At 35.3% G+C, this 16,723-nt stretch overlaps 4 protein-coding genes across 4 annotated transcripts; 2 read left to right on the top strand and 2 right to left on the bottom strand.

Moving 5' to 3' along the window:
- Window positions 1-838: 838 nt before the first annotated feature.
- LOC116349754 (tyrosine-protein kinase Lyn-like) lies at window positions 839-2,649 on the bottom strand. The gene is made up of 6 exons (XM_031781336.1): window positions 2,557-2,649; window positions 2,335-2,485; window positions 1,892-2,166; window positions 1,649-1,745; window positions 1,238-1,494; window positions 839-1,171 (listed from the first exon to the last, which is right to left on the bottom strand). The coding sequence occupies exons 1-6, from the start codon at window positions 2,605-2,607 to the stop codon at window positions 956-958; spliced, it is 1,047 nt and encodes a 348-aa protein (XP_031637196.1). The 5' UTR covers window positions 2,608-2,649; the 3' UTR covers window positions 839-955.
- Window positions 2,650-7,293: 4,644 nt separating this feature from the next.
- Window positions 7,294-8,875, bottom strand: LOC116349735 (BTB/POZ domain-containing protein 6-like). Its single transcript, XM_031781307.1, has 2 exons — window positions 8,847-8,875; window positions 7,294-8,674 (listed from the first exon to the last, which is right to left on the bottom strand). Exon 2 carries the CDS (start codon window positions 8,656-8,658, stop codon window positions 7,363-7,365), a length of 1,296 nt encoding a protein of 431 aa, XP_031637167.1. The 5' UTR covers window positions 8,659-8,674; window positions 8,847-8,875; the 3' UTR covers window positions 7,294-7,362.
- A 3,050-nt stretch (window positions 8,876-11,925) lies between these two features.
- On the top strand, window positions 11,926-14,312 carry LOC116349768. The gene is made up of 6 exons (XM_031781353.1): window positions 11,926-11,987; window positions 12,137-12,569; window positions 12,707-12,880; window positions 12,945-13,161; window positions 13,356-13,537; window positions 13,625-14,312. Exons 1-6 carry the CDS (start codon window positions 11,985-11,987, stop codon window positions 14,014-14,016), a joined length of 1,401 nt encoding a protein of 466 aa, XP_031637213.1. The 5' UTR covers window positions 11,926-11,984; the 3' UTR covers window positions 14,017-14,312.
- Window positions 14,313-14,821: 509 nt separating this feature from the next.
- On the top strand, window positions 14,822-16,688 carry LOC116349686. Its single transcript, XM_031781231.1, has 2 exons — window positions 14,822-14,886; window positions 15,002-16,688. Exon 2 carries the CDS (start codon window positions 15,021-15,023, stop codon window positions 16,686-16,688), a length of 1,668 nt encoding a protein of 555 aa, XP_031637091.1. The 5' UTR covers window positions 14,822-14,886; window positions 15,002-15,020.
- The last annotated feature ends 35 nt before the right edge of the window (window positions 16,689-16,723 follow it).

Below are 16,723 nucleotides of genomic sequence, written 5' to 3'. Positions count from 1 at the left end.
GTTATCAAATCAGTGCGGAGTTGTTTATCTTTAGTAGTGTGGTACTAAAATGAACATTGTCTCATCAATAATCTTCAATAAAGCTATATATAAATGGATTGTTTTGAAAGAACACGAAGCGTTGCGTGCAGTTTCATACGACTGATTTCACAATTCGTGTATAATGTGTGTATGAATGTATATGTGGGTAGAATAGAAGATAGAAAAAAAATTGGGTTCTTCGAGTGGAACACTTAATTGCGAGAGTCGAGCGCTATCCATCCAAATACATTGTGACGTCACACATCTTACACAGAAACGGCATCTTTGTAAAACAGGCTAACTACAATGTAAAAGTATAGCGAGAGGGGAAGGGAGTGAATAAAAAGCGGAAACAGATACGTTTGATTTACATTGTAGTTAGCCGGTTATTAAAAGATGGCGTTTATATAGTGTGCCCTTATCGCGCTTGACTCTTGCTTAATTGGGTTTAATTCGTTGTTATTTTTCTATATATCTACTAAATAAGTAATTTAATAACATTTCATTGCGCATGGTGAATGTCGTTGTGTAATACATGTATCGAAGGTTGATGTTGTGCAATCAAATATGTAATAGATTTTAATTAAAACAGAGAAAATCGAAGTGTTTGCATTTGGATTTGAATTGACTTCTGACACCATCGATTCCGCTCCAAAAAATGATTTGATAAACGTGGTAGCTCAGAATGACGATGACTTACGGATTCCGACCTTCAAACATTACGATAAACGAAGTTAAAGGAAATAATTTTTAATTGTAAAAACACATGAATTTTTTTTTTAAATATTTTCTTCTTCAAGTAACAAAACAAAATTCGTTGCAATTATTCATCAACAGTTGGAATTTTAATTTATTTCGATAAAAAAATTCAATACACAGACCAAAAATGTAAGAAAATGATGTTGTTGAACGACGAATATTCATTGGATGACTTTTATTCCATATTATTATTTTGTAGTTTTAACAAAATTGAACGTATATCGTCTGAGAACCAGGCGCCTTCTTTGTTTCCCATTTTTCTTATAGCATTGATCAATACATGATTTATTGCTTCATAATTGGGAACCGTTTTATCGGACAGCAACTCTTTGTCGCAAATATATTCGAATACTCCTCTTACATGGTCATTCTTGAAATGTTTGCATTTTTCCTGCAAAAATGAGACGTATTTATAGTTTAGAAATCAAAATTGATAAAAAAGGGCTTTTTCACCGACCATCAATTTCGATTTGGCATATGTTTTTCCCTTTTTGCGGTTTTCGAATAAAGCATAACCTTCTGGAAGGGATTCAAAGAGAAGTTGATGGTTATGGTTGGGGTCCAATGGTACGCCCGCAAGATACCACAGCGAATATATTAATGACTCAAGATCGTCCATCGCGAAACGACTTTTATCTGCAAAGAAATTTGCTGAAGCAAATAGTAACGTTTTGCCTTTATTTTGTGCACCATTTATTGTAGCTAAATTGAAATCTGGATGGAAAAAGAATCGAACGTTAGTTTATGGGATTGAGTCGAACAGCGACAGCTCGCTATAACATCGCAAGCTCCATAATAATCGGAGATTTTTCACTGTTTCGTTTGTGAATTATAGAGAGCTTTTCTGTATTTTAAATTATGTATTTACCACTTATAAATGCATCACGCCCACGATAGAACAAATTTTGCGGTTTAATATCATTGTGCACAACATTCTTGGTGCTAAGGTATTGCAATCCTTTGACCTAAGTTCCAAGAAGAATTTTTTATTATTTAATTAAAACAGTAAAATTTTTCAATAACATTTGTGGCAACAGATAAATTTTGAATTATGTCGGACAAGGTTTTTTCTCGGTTTTCATTTTTGAAAGGATTCGTAATAAAATCATACCAATTGCATAAGCACGTATAATATATCAACGTTCAATAAATCTCCATTCGGAGTGTCATTATAATAATCGAAGAGAGTTCCGTCGAATAAAGACATTGCAATAGCATAACATCCTCCATTTAATTTTCCATGATAATAAATCCTGGGTATCTTATGGTCTTCAATTTCGTGATCGTCTACTGCATTTAAAGCCGCATACACAACCATTTCCTTGTCAATGGAATAATTATTCCAAAACATTTTAACAGCAACATCCGTTTTATCGTTATAAATACCTGAATTAATTTTTAAAAAATCATTGTAAAAGAGGTAATTTTCAAGTATTTGTTATAGCTGTTATAGGCATCGCGGAGGTGCGGACATTTTCCTTGTAAGTGGCAATTTAAAAATTATATGAAAATAAGTTCGGTTACCCGGTGCCAATAACAGCTCTGTTATTATACCTAGCCATACGATCGAGGTGTCAGATCGTCCAATTTCGGCACCATCAACAAATTCCAATTTGTGCTCACTTAATCCAGTCAGATTATAATTTTTGCTATTAAAATATTTTTCCACAAAACCCTCAATCAGTGATTGTATAATTCCTCCGGTCTGAAATTCGTTTCAATATCATTGTGGTTGTAAAATAAAAAATTTAAGTAGTCCTATTAAAGTTGACTTACCACAACAACTAAAAGACCGCTAAACAACAGACAATAATTGAAATAGGTCATTCTACAGGATAAAATCGTTTGCTTCTTTGTTGAATCACTCGAAACACAATGACGGTTAACCGATTGCTCATCATTTTATATAAGTTACCCTTCAGTCGATTGTGAACGCTTTGAAAATACCTCACGATTATATATTCTTTTCAAACAGATGTTTCAAATATGTTCATCTTCATGTCATGAAATGTAACAAAATGTGTTTTATTTGTTGAAAGTTGAAATTTTAATTTTTTTAAATGAAAATTAGTAATTAATTTTCAAAGGTGAAACAAAACAAAACTACTGGAAAAGCTTATACCGTTCGATTGTCAGGTGTGCTTTTGTCAAAACCAGTAATTACAACTATCACACATGGAGTAAGGTTTATTTGAATTGGGCGTAACTTTATTTCGTGTTTTTAATAACTTAATTTGGTTAATTATTGGGTCCGCTTACCGATGGTGTGAACATTTTTATTGTCTGTTGTCTGTCCTTGGGTATTTTCATATAAACAGAGACTACACAGCAACACAGTTATTTGTTTGAATTTCAGTAAATACCAGAAGCTTCAAAAGTTAACTGTGTTCATCGAAAAGTGAAATGGCGTTTAAAATTCACAAAGAAATTATAATGAAAGTTGGTTTATCCACGAATATTTTGAAAAATATGATAATTTTGGAAAAGCGAATCTTTATCGTCGGCATTTTTATTGGGTTACTTCTATTTATGGCAAATATTTTCAGCTTGTCATTCGTTTTGATTTACTTTTCAACAAACTTGAAGAGTTCATTGTTTGCCATTCTTCAATTCGCTGGCGGAATAAGTGCACTTTATTCGCTGGTTATGTTTTGGTTGAATCGTGAACGAATACCGAGAATTGTACACCACATCGACAAAGTACAAGGAATATTATCACATCACGTAGTTCATGCTCAACGAATTGGCGATAAACTAACGGTATTCTTAATGCTTGGATTAGTAGCGGCATTTTGCACAATTTGGATTATGGCGGTTTGTTCGGGACTTTATCTTCATTACAAAAATGGTTTTATTGATTTTGCTCGCACTTATCGTCCATATACTTTTGTGTAAGTCAAACGATACGGATCTTATCGGAAAGGTCAATTTTTATGGTAGAAATTTGTTCATTCCAGAGTTCCATGGAACCAAAATGATGCCAATGGATATGCGTTGACAATGATCGTTTCTACTTTGATGGCAACCGCATATACGTTTTGCAATTCCATGGTCCTTTCGTTTTTCTGCTACATTTGCCTATATTTTCGGGCGTTTATGTATCAATTTCAAGATAAAATTGAACAGTTACACGGTAACTTTTTCAACGATGACAGTAAGCCTTTGAAGATTAAAACCGAAGAAGCAAAACAGCAGTTCAAAAATGCAATCGCTTTTCATGTTCATTACAAAAGGTTCGTTTTTTGAACTCGATTTATATCGAGCTCTGTGTCCATATTACTCTTTTACGAGCTGCCAATGAAAGTTTTTAAATTCAAATTTGAAATTTTAGCATATTTGCCGATGCTGCCACGTTGTACAGCGGCGTCTTATTCATTCAGTCGATTGGTGGCGTTTTTTATATTGCAATAAGTATTGTTCAAATGGAACTTGTGAGTGAATTAACGCCATTTCTCTTCTTATTCAACACTAATATTCATTCTTTCAATTCGCATACAGGCGCTGAGCCACTTGGATGCCAATGTCATAATGATTTTCTTCTATGTTTTAAATAGTCTCTTCACAGTGTTTTTGTACACGGCTTTCGGTTCAATGGTCACTGAAAGCTTTGCAAGCGTCTCCGATTGTGTTTACAAAGCACCGTGGAATGATTTGCCCAAAGAATTGAAGATATACACACTTTTTATGATTTGTAATTCAAAGCCGTTACAATTTTATGGACATAAATTGTTTTCGATAAATTTGGGAACATTTCAAAAGGTAACAAGATTGATTCTAATGGTGGATTTTATTTTTCATAAAAAAAATCATACTGTTTTGTCCTTCGAAGCTCAATTTCAGCTTTAATTAACAGTTATATAATTAATAATTTAAGCTCTTTGTTGATTTAGCAGAGGTGCGGAGACTTCTGTCGCAGGAGGGGGAAAAGAATGTATTAAAGGTAGATGGGTTGAAAGAACTTTCAACTTTGTAAATTAAAAGAGTTTTCGTCTCGAAAAACCGAAAAAAGTGGAAAGGTCACTTTCTCGTCAAACTAGGGAGATTTGAATAGTTCAGACGGGAGAAAGCCCGAAAATACGTGTTTTACGTGAGGTACCATGGAAACCCTCACTCTCCGCACCTATGCTTGGGAGCCACAGCAAGACGTCTTTGTTAAACATAAACTTAACAAGACGTTATGGTTCCTTCACACATTGCCTCATTGATTGGTGGGCGGTAGTTTGCTGTAAAATCAATTTTTTTCTTGTATTTCAGATTTTGAAGACAGTCTCTACTTACTATTTGATGTTCAAAGCCCTTCTATCGACCCAATGAATGGTATCCAATGGCATTCGGTGCTTATTGATTTTATTCATGAGTTTGTTCAATTCTGCATCTCAAGACGACCTCTTCGATTGAAAATACAGAAGCGTTGCCATGTCAAGCGACATGGGGTAATGACATCGCTAAGCAGTGTTCTCTTTTGCTTTTCAAGTGAAAGAATGACTGTGAAATTATAACAGTTTTTTGTACCATTTTTATTCCACTCGCATTTATTCTAAATTTGTGAACAGCTTTTATTGGGCTGCAGCTTTGAATGTTAATTAGATACGAGTGGAGAAATGGTATAAAGCGTTGAGTTATTCTTTCATACTCTATTTAAAAATATATAGGTCACCATAAAAAACTTGGAAAACATTGATAAGAAATCAAACTTTAATGAATTTACGAAATACAATTGATGCAATGGTACACATTTTTCTTATCATTTTTTGATTTTACTTATTTTCTATTTTATCGACTTGAACTACAGTTAGTGTTGGCTGCGAACATCTACGAACACATGAACGAGTAGGCAATAGAAATATCGTACGAACAAAAAGAATATTTCTACGAAAGAACGAACGAACAAAATTGTTATTTCTATTGCCTATTGAATTAAACTAAAATTATAGCTACTATTGGCTTCCATTGAAATTGGATGCGGCAGAACGACACGCGTTTCTGCTTCGGTGGTAAGTGTTACTCTATTCAGCCTTTTAAAAATTATGTGGTCCATTTATTATATAGATCGCTTCCATAGATAGAACGCCACCATTCGATTTAAGTTGTGGTAGGTAACATTCTCTCAGCAACACATTTTTGCTAGTCTCAAATAAAGCATAATGCGGATGACTTTCATGTAGTTCTACGTCGCCAGTTTAATTTCGGTAGAATTGATAAGCGCAAAGTGGCACCACATTATGTTGAATTGTAGTTGAAAAATTCCTCCATGCTAATGTCATCAAAAGGAATTCGATCGAATGAATTGCCAAGTTGATTTCTTAACGATGATGGACTCAATTCCAAATTTTTGCGCACATTTTCTGCTTTTGCCCATTCCATACACGTTTCGACAATCGTTCGTGCATTACACTTTGAATTCACTAACTGTAGGATATTGTCGACCGAAACTCGATTACACTCCAAGAAAGTGTCGGATGTCATCTGCAATCGACAACCAATCAAGTATTTGTAGAATACAATCGTCGTGCACAAAACTCGGTTTTTGACTTTTCCATAGTGTTCTTGTCTTCGTCACTGATCATTTGCCACTAAATGAAATTTTTGGTGGATTTTTGTATGAAAAGTCTGTGAGAAATTGATTGCATCTTAAAACTAACATCAGATTCGGGTTTCTCGTGCCAAAAAACCCCCCACTACACATTCTTTCAACTTTCAAATTGAAAGAATATCATTTTAAGGCATTTTTCTCATAAGTGCCTCTTCAGAATCTAAGTTTTACACCGATCAATCAATGTCGTTGAAAATTTGACCAGATCTATTCCTCGTAGTGCCCAATCATCCCGTGAAGTCAGATTTTAAATTTCATGTCTGAGCACAAAACCATCGTGTCACCAAAATGGTTGAAAAATGATCAAAAAATGTATGGATGTGGGTACCCCATTCGGACCAAAAAAAAATTACACCGGTCAACAGATATTGCTCAAAAACTAATCAGCACGTCTCCTTGTAGTCCCAAATCATCCTGCAAAGTCAGAATTTGAATAGAGTTTTTGGAAGAAGATTTATCGCGGTAACAAAAAAAGGAGTCACAGGACACAGGGCACATCACACACAGCGACGCACATTAATATGCCCCATATGAAACATGTTTTGGGGTGACTTTAATTTTTTGGCCTAATACAATACCTTTCCTACACTAGGTGTGCGGAAAAGTAAAAAGAGAAGCTAATATCTTATATCATTGTCTTCGTGATTACTTGTGAACGATGCAAAAACGTATATGATTTATGATTGAAGCCCTCGTTTCTATTATCTCAGTGCGTACGACACTTCAATAGCAATAAATCACTCTCGAATTGAAGAAATTTTTCACACATTCTATCATATCAAGAGTAGGTATTGATAAACAGCAGGTATATACGCTCTACGGATTGAATTACGATTGATTTCAATAACATATTGGACAATTGATAGTGTAAAAATAAGACATTGGCCGAATATTAGTGAAATAAAGACAAAGTTCACAACTTCAATTTTAAAATGATTTTATTCCAAGATTCCAAGTTGAAATAGGAACAAAAAATAAAATAAAATCAATCAAGCTGCGGTGCTTTGAAAATACATTCTCGATATAAGTTCAGCCCCGGGATGAAAATAGATTTCAATATCATTTTCCAATTCAACTGATCTATGAAGCTGGCGCCTTTGCAGAAACGTAAAATCTTTCAAAAACTCATAATTTTGCCCAATCAAACCAAGGCTGTAGGTTTTATTTGCTTCCAAAAATATCGGTTCCGGCAAAACGATATGCGTATCCCCTCTCGAAGTGAGTGTAACTTTTTCAAACATTAGCATCTTGCCCCTGTAAATAGTATATGGTCCATTCAAAGTGTAAATAAATTCAACCCTCCTTCGGTCGTTATCATTTGAATTTGAAATCAATTGAGGTAAGTAGAATTCGGTCAATAAAATATTTTTATTCGATTCAAAACAGCATTTGGATGTTTGAGCTTCGATTAAATCAAAATCTCCTGTTCGTCGATCACAATTTAATTTTGGTAAAACTGACAAGGGCAACGATGCACATATACTTGATTCAAAGTTTTTTCTCACTATCGTATGTGTGAACACCTCGATCTCATCGTCTGAAAAAATCCGACGATATTTCGAAGCAAAGTCAAACATCTCGTCCATTTCAATTTCTGTGAATGGAATTCTATCGAATAAATTGCCCAGTTGACCTCTCAGTGTCAATGGATTTAAATCCAAATTTTTGCGCACATTTTCTGCCTTTGCCCATTCCATACATGCTTCGACGATTGTCAATGGGTTACACTTCGATTCTACTAACTGCAGAATATTGTCCACTGAAACTCGATTACACTCCAAGAACGTGTCGGATGTCAAGACCTCTTGGGCATTTTCACGAATTTTTTGCTCACAAAATTGTTGTAAATTCTCAAGTTCAAGGAGAACAGCCACCTCGTAGCCCCAACACATTTCTTTATTGGTTAATGATTTTTGGAATGGAATTTCACACGCCTCGACTGCTTCGTTCAATTCATATTTTTTACACAAATTAATCACTTCGCCAATGTGTTGGGATGTAAGCTGCACTTCGCTTTTATAGAAAAATTGTAAAAATTCTTCAAAAGCTGCGACTGATGAGTCGACAATTGGAATATCTCCCACTTCAATTAATGATCCGTAAAACATTGCGTCGAATACGGGACTTCCTGCCGATAGGAGAATTTTATGGGCTGGCACATATTCAGGGTGATCGGTGTCGATGCCAAATATAAATGTAACGTCAGCGGTTTTTGTATCCAAGTACAATTTTGCACTACTACGACCAGCTACACCATTATTACACATAAACAATTTTTCATCCATTTTAATGTCGGATAATCTTGACAAGAAAGAAGAAAGTTAATTTAGTTGTTAAAGCTTATTAAAAGTTACTTATAACCGATTATTGTTTTTGGAACCTCCGCCTAATCGAATCAGTAGTAGTTTGGAGTTTTTGACTATTTTTATAGAATTTTTATTTTCAATTTCGTAAGCTAAAAGTACTGAAAAACCTTGAAAAGACTGTTTCTTGATAGATAAATGAAATTCGACTGAAATGCGTGTTCACCGTTTTAGCACAGTTTCTGCTCATTTTAGCATTTTTTTGATAATTCCATATTATTATCGTTCATGTTTTGGTGTTGAAATAAAGATAAGGAAGCAATGTGTCTTATCTGTAAGCGCTATTATCAGAGTTTGATAATCAGAGATAATCAGACTTATGACTATGAATCACATTACTGGTAATATAAGTAAAAAATGAAATAGTGTTGGCTTCCGTTTTCGTATCAATAATCACTCATTGCAATACACAAAGATATCAAGTGAAATATCACAAATAAATATACTCGAGCTATTTTGGCATTCCATGGAATATCAATTTAGGGCGCACCGAAATTATGCCTCATAAGAGACTTTATAAAATGCAAAACTGTAGCACTGCTAGCGCCACTACGGACAACTATGGAGTTCCAGTCCGTTGGTTGCAACTGAGCAAAAGTCTTTTCACTATTTGGCGGCAACCTAGTGTAGATTACATTGAATTCCGTCATGGCGCTAGCAGTGTGACAGTTTGGGCATAATTTCGGTACGATCTAGGGACTCTTTCGCTGTTGTTTGTTTTTAATACAACATTTCATACACGATAATAATAATATCAACATTTTTGAATGAGAAAAATTCTATTGATATGCTGGGGTTCCCCCCCTTTCGGAACCAATTGTGATCCGAGTGGAATGAACCCCATTTTTGCTAGGGTGTAGAGAAAACGTTCTAGATGGCTATTCAATTTCCGACCGATGTCAAACTTCAAAAAAGGAAATTTGATTCTCAACTAAGTTTACATTCAACAATCAACAATATAAATAGATGTAACTACTAATTCACATACACACAGAGAAATATTGCAATGAAAACTAGATGGCTTGTCGTATAAAATTCGGAACTAGTTGACACTCCGTATAGAATTGTAAAAAATACAAAACTGTAGCACTGCTAGCGCCACTACGGACAACTATGGAGTTCGAGTCCGTTGATTGCAACTGAAAGTCCGTTGATTGCAAAAGTTTTTTCACTATTTGGCGGCAACTTAGTGTAGATTACATTGAATTCCGTCATAGCGCTAGCAGTTCATAGCGCTAGCGTTTGTTCATATAATTTCATACAAAATATCGTTTTTATGTATTCTCCTTTGTGCGGTTCTTCTTCGTTTGTCTTTCGACACAAAACGATATACAGTATGTTTCATTATAGAGAGAGGTTGATTTTTTATAATAAAACTCAAGAGTTTTACAAAATTATTTTATATACATTCTATTTAGTATCTAAGCTACGGCGCCACAAATTAATATTTAATCCATTCTCCTGCCTTCTCGATCACACAGGCACATCTATTCGGCATACTTTTGCTCAAATTTTCAGCATATTCGCTTTGAAAACCTTTCCACTGGCGCTGAATGAATGAACTGAGCTGCTTCAAATTGCGGTATGTTTTACCACGAAGCCATGCCTTAATAATAGCCCAAAAATTTTCGTTCGGATTGCAATCGGGTGACTGTGGCGGCCAGTCCATTTGTTTAATGTCATTTTCCTCTTTCCAAGCATTGCATAGACGACTTTTGTGTTTTGGATCGTTGTCTTCTAATAGAAGCCAATTCGAATTGTGGTTGCCATAGAACTTCTTAGCGATGGTTAACAGTGTCGATGAATAATGTTGGTTCATCCTCACGGCGCTTGGAATGCCCGTGAATATGGTCAACTTTCCAAAACCAGCTTCACAAAAGCAACCATAAGCATGCACCTTTTTCGGATACTTTACCGTGCGAACGACCATTCTCTTTTGGGCTCTAGACTAGGCATGGGTAGTGCTATTCACCAGCCAAAAGAATGACTCGTCAGTGTATATAACTTCGCTCCAATCTCTTGTTGAATTTTGCTTTGCCCCGTCAGTGCCTTTTTCTTCTGGTTTTCTGTCAAAAGCGGTTTCTTCAATTTACTGCGATAACGAACACCGGCAACATCTAATCTTCTCCTGATAGTAGAGCGCGAGACCTCTATTTTAAGACGGCGTAGCCGTTCAACACCTTGGCTCAACAACATACCTAAATTTTTATCGAACAACTTGACTCTCCGTTTATCTTCCTGTTGCGAGGAGGCTCAGTTTGGCTTCAGATTGGGCTGGTCGTTCACTTTTTTTTCATGCTTATACTGCTGGATTCACTTTATTACGAACCCTTTTGACTTTTTAATGTATTTAGCAGTCGATGTGATCGACATTCTTTGTCCTTTTGGATGCAAATGCAGAAAAACGGCTTCAAACCGTGAATGAAAATGTTCGGAAATAATGTTTTCGTTGCACAACAAACACTGTACTGATTTGAGAGCTGTCATTGTTAATTGGCGTAGTAGCTTAGAGTCTCATATGGCAACACCAAAAACATTTTTAGGATATTTGAAATTTGTGGTAGTTAAATCAACCTCTCTCTATAATGAAACATACTGTACAGAGAATACACAAAACGATATTTTACCTGAAGATTATATGGACAAATACAATTTTATATGTATTGTCATCTAGTTCCAAATTTTATACGACATGCCATCTAGTTTTCTTTGTAAAATTTCTCTGTGTGTATTTTCGAGACTTTATGGCATACATGAAATGTGATTCTTCATACGTTTGAATATATATATCGTAACGATATATCGAAACTGGATTTTTCTTAAATTAAGATCAAATCTGCAAAAAAATACATTAAAATAGTGCCATAACATAGACATGCTGGCGCCATTAAAGCACTTTAAACTTCTCTTTGATCAATGGAAGCAAAAAAAAATTGAGACCGGTTTTAAAAATCTCACGCAAAAGAACACACAAAGGTCATCTATATTCATGTTTTTATGTGCTAAATATATTGATAGTAATTCTTAATTAAAAAATCAGGTCCTGTTGCAAATAACACGACAAACTGGTTTTCCTTCTCTTATCAACGTTTGTTTGTTTACCTCTTTATTTTAGACAAACAGATCGAATGTTCACATTGCATTGATCTCAGTGCACTTAAAAGCGCCAGTGTTTATTGTGAACTTTTCTATACTACACGGTTCTTCATCGCATTCAATTTGAGTTTGGTTGGCTTTTGACTGGAAAAATGGTAAATTTTTGTTGCCCATTGAAGAAGAGTTCATTTGATACGATTAAGTGGATCGTTTTAATTTAATAAATTGTTTCTCAATACATTTTGAAATCTTCAAAAACACCCATTTTTTCTACTGATATTTTTTTTTAAAATACTCGTTTCAGAAAGTCATTTTGTGTGTCTGTGTTTTAATTGGATATGTTGCTTGTGTGGAGACAAATTCATACAGTTACATAGTGCCTCGTTGTTTAAATGGCACCACTGGATATTATCCAAAGTGTGAATGCGACGATATGTATGGATACAAAGAATTTCAACAAACGTGTGAATTAAAGTGTCCGACGATGAGCTCGGGTGAATTTCCATTGTGCTCATGTAGACACGAAACGGAGTATAACTTTTTTACAAATACATGTTCAAGTCCAAAATGTCCACCAAATAGCACGTATGATTCCGTTTATCCCAATTGCACATGCACCGAAAAGAACTATGTATACAATGAACATTTGAATGACTGCTTTCTCTCCTGCCCCGAAGATTCTTCGGGATATTTTCCCGATTGCAACTGTGACGACAAGATGAAGGGTTTTAATAAAGGTACGCCTGGTTTTTTTTTTTTCATTTTTTTTTTCCGAAGAAAAAAAATGACATTGGTTGAGTCTTTTCTTTTTTGAAAGTGATTGATGGTTGTTTAGAAGTCGTCATGGTTTAAAATTTAAATCTATCAATTTCAGATTTATTCAAATGTTTCAAATGTCCCAAAGAAAGCACGGTAGACAGCATTTATCCAAATTGTAAAACGGAGACAATCGTAAATTCAACATACAATGAATTCTACAACGAATATCGAACATGCCATCCTGGATCGTATGGAAAATATCCTGACTGCATTTGTGAAAATGGAAATGGTTCGACGAAAATCCATTAAAATTTCCAATTGCATTGGAATTCATTTGGTTTTCTTCATTTTAGTGTACATCGCCGAAGATACTCTACAATTAAAGGCCGGATGCTCCAATTGTCCGTTTAATGGAACCTATCCGAATTGCGTATGTCCAACTGGTATGGTGTTTGATGGCAGAAATTGTCAATCGTGTCCAGAGTTCGGAGTCTATCCGAACTGTACATGTACTGGAAGCGAAATATACGACATTGAAAGGGGTCTTTGTTTGAAGTGTCCCGTTAACAGGTAAATATTTTTACCTAATCGGAGCTTTTGATAAAATTGGATGACGGAAAAAGTTCGTCATTTTTTTTTGTCTATAAATTCTTAATCCTAATATCTCTCTTCAAAGCGTAACAATAAACAAGGTCATATTTCCCATTTCCAATAAAAAAGAAAATGTCCATGTTTTAATATAAAATGATGTTGTTCTTTCCCAGCCACGGACTCTATCCTCGGTGCAGATGTGATTATCCATTTTACTATAAGAAAAATTCGAATAAATGTGTAAGCTGTCCAAAAGATGCCTTCGGAATATACCCGAATTGCATGTGTGTCTATCGAGATTTTGGCTTCGACCGTGATCAAATCAAATGCATCAAATGTCCATCCGATTCAAGAGGTTCGACTTACTTTTTTTACGTTTTACTTTATAAAACGTGATTTAAAAGCATTTTTCTAAGTGACGAAATTGACTTTCTCTTTCCAGGACCATATCCAAACTGTGAATGTCATTCGAGTGATCATGTTTATATGCGAATCTCAAATCAGTGTGAGGTGCCATGTGAAAATGGTCATGATATCTATCCAAATTGTGATTGTGGCAATATGTTGAAATATTATTTTGATGTAAAAAGTCGAAAATGTCAACCGTATGCCACACCGGATCGACCGTGTCCACCGACTGCGATTGGAAGTAGCCCCAATTGCCATTGTGTTCAATATGGTCATTTCTTCATTCCATACGGATGGGGCTGTTTTAACGACAAAAATGTGTATATTTATCACGGTGGTATGCTTACACAGATTTGCACTGGCCCATTATGCGATCGATTCACGTACGAAATCAATCCAATACTTCTTAAGAGCTTAATTGGTTAAATTACTTCATATAAACCGTACCGAAATTATGCTCAAAGTGTCACACAGCTAGCGCCACGACGGAATTCAATGTAATCTATACTAAGTTGCCGCCAACTAGTAAAAATTTTCTCTTAAGACTTTTGTTCAGTTAAAAACAACTAACTAGAACTCCACAGTTGTCCGTAGTGGCGCTAGCTGTGCTACATTTTTGGATTTTATACAGTCTCTTATGGAACATAATTGCAGTGCGATATAAACTATATTCAAAATATTCATTATTAATTTTAAAATAAAATCCAATTAAGATTTTTAAACGTTTTTCATCATTTTATCTAGCATTTTATTATTCATTTTTGGACATTATTTGCTTTGAAAATATCAAAAGACTAACTATGACACAGTCACATTGGTATTTTGCATGAATCTAGCGCACGCAATTTTTGAATGTGGACTCGGTGGTTTTAAGGACGAACGAATACGCTTGACTGCATTTATTAGAGAGATCCACAAAATCACGCTCAATAACCTAATCATAGTGGTTGTAAGACTGAAAGTAGCACCAATACCAACAAAGTCACTTGGATCCTTTGATATTTTTAAGAAGTCCTCATATAACTTAGACTACTGTGTCTTGAATTGTATTGACGCCATGAATAATCGATAGAGCGTATTTCTGTGCAAACACAGTAAAGCATCCAAAACAGTAAAAATGAGTCATATCAACCAGTGAATGTCGTGAGTGTACAACTGTCACGATCACCAAACGTGACAACATGTCAAACAAAAATGCTGAGTTAATCATTTCGACAGTTTTGCCCGACGACGCAACAAGTAAACAAGTTTCGCAAAAAAACAACAGAACAGATATATCAACAAAGTTGGCAAAAGGTGATTAGTATTTCATGCCATATTGATTAAATGTAAAATACTTGAAATCACAAATTGAATTTTAAAATAGAGTTCATTTCGGTGAAGAAAAATATTGTCTTCCTTTTTTTTCTAGAAAAATCGGTTGAAACAAAATGGATCCAGTTTTGTCATTTCACTCAAAGACCGTGCATGCCATCATGCTCCAGAGCGAATCAATCGGTGATCTATACGATGTTAGTACGGCGGACATTTATTTTATGTGTATCGATGATGAAACAAAGTTGGTGCCGGCACACAAGTGCATTTTAGCATCGGACAGTCAAGTATTTCGTGAAATATTTTACGAAGGCGGTTCCGAACAAGTATTGCCGGATGATTGTCGAATCGAAACATTGTCTACATTTCTCCGGTCATTCTATTGTAATACTTACAAGATAAGTCGTGACATCATCGTCGACTTGACACAATTGGCGGAGAAATATGCGGCCACCAAATGTAAGCTTGCATGCTGGCGATTTCTCGATCAAATGACTCAGACAGCAGACGAAGATACCTTCGTGGTTCTGGATTTGGCGATCACATACAACAATAAGGCCGTACACGATTGCTGTGTAGAAAAGTTGAATTTGAATGGTTGTTTGTTGATCGAAACTGAAGCGTTTGTTTCATGCACCCAACAAGTGTTGGACCTCATACTTGGTTTGGCCTTTTTCAAACGTGACGAAGTTAAAATGTTTTTTGCTTGCATTAAATGGGCGAAATATCACTGTGAACGGGAAAAATTGGACGCAACACATGCGGAAAATATTCGTTTCATTCTCGGTGATAGTTTTTACTTGATTCATTTCGATCAAATGACCCCGATGCAATTCATTCAATGCCAAAGCTTGCATGCCAATGTCTTTGCTGCCGAGGATTTAAAGCGTATTTCTACAAGTATAATGGCAGCTCATGCACAGCCTGAAAATGAAATGGATGTAAAGATGACTTTAAAGCGACGCTTCATTAAAACATCGATCAACACGAATAAAATGGCATACAAATCCATTGAATCGATGTTTGGCGACTCACAAACGGCCAACGTTTTCTTTGTCTTTGATTCCAATGAAAATCAATTGAAATGCGTTTTTGCACACAAATGCATTTTAGCGGCCAAAAGTGACGTGTTCAAGAAATTGTTTACCGGTGAACCGCAACAATCCAATAACAACAATTATCCCGTTTCGGACGCAACACATCACGAATTCAATGCATTCATTCAAACTTTTTATTGCCAATTCAGTGATGGCATTATAAATACTGAAAATATGTACAAAATGATTATACTGGCCAGTTTGTATGAAGTCAATGGATTACTTGATGATTGCATTGAGTTTGCCATCAAATCATTGTGTTTTGAAAATGTTTTTCGCATTTTGGACGCATGTTTTGTGTATTCGAATGCCGATTCGGTGAGTGCATGTCTCAACTGGATCATCACCAATGAATGTGGCATGAATCAAGCATTTCATCGACATTCGCTGATCGGTTGCAATCATGGAACCGTCGAATTTGCACTCGGCTTGAATATTCCGAATCGACAGGAGGGACAAATATTCAAAGCAACCATCGAATGGGCCAGGAAATCATGCGAACGAAATGAAATTGAAGCAACTGTTGACAATTTGAAGATGGTATTGGGCAATGCATTCAACTTGATTCGATTCGCATCGATGAAACCGGAAGATTTTTTTGATTCGGAATTTAACGTTCAAGTGATGTTTGATGACAACAAAGAAAGCAACGATGATACCATGACCTACATCGAAGTAGATGAATGATTTACATCATTTATATGATATAAGAAAAGTTTATT

The sequence above is a fragment of the Contarinia nasturtii genome, unplaced genomic scaffold (assembly GCF_009176525.2).
Source record: "Contarinia nasturtii isolate CC-2019 unplaced genomic scaffold, AAFC_CNas_1.1 Cnas_scaffold_3116, whole genome shotgun sequence".
In the NCBI taxonomy this organism is placed as follows: Eukaryota; Metazoa; Arthropoda; class Insecta; order Diptera; family Cecidomyiidae; genus Contarinia; species Contarinia nasturtii.
The sequence above is the reverse complement of the archived record's forward strand: the minus strand, read 5'-3'. Positions and strand labels throughout refer to the sequence as shown.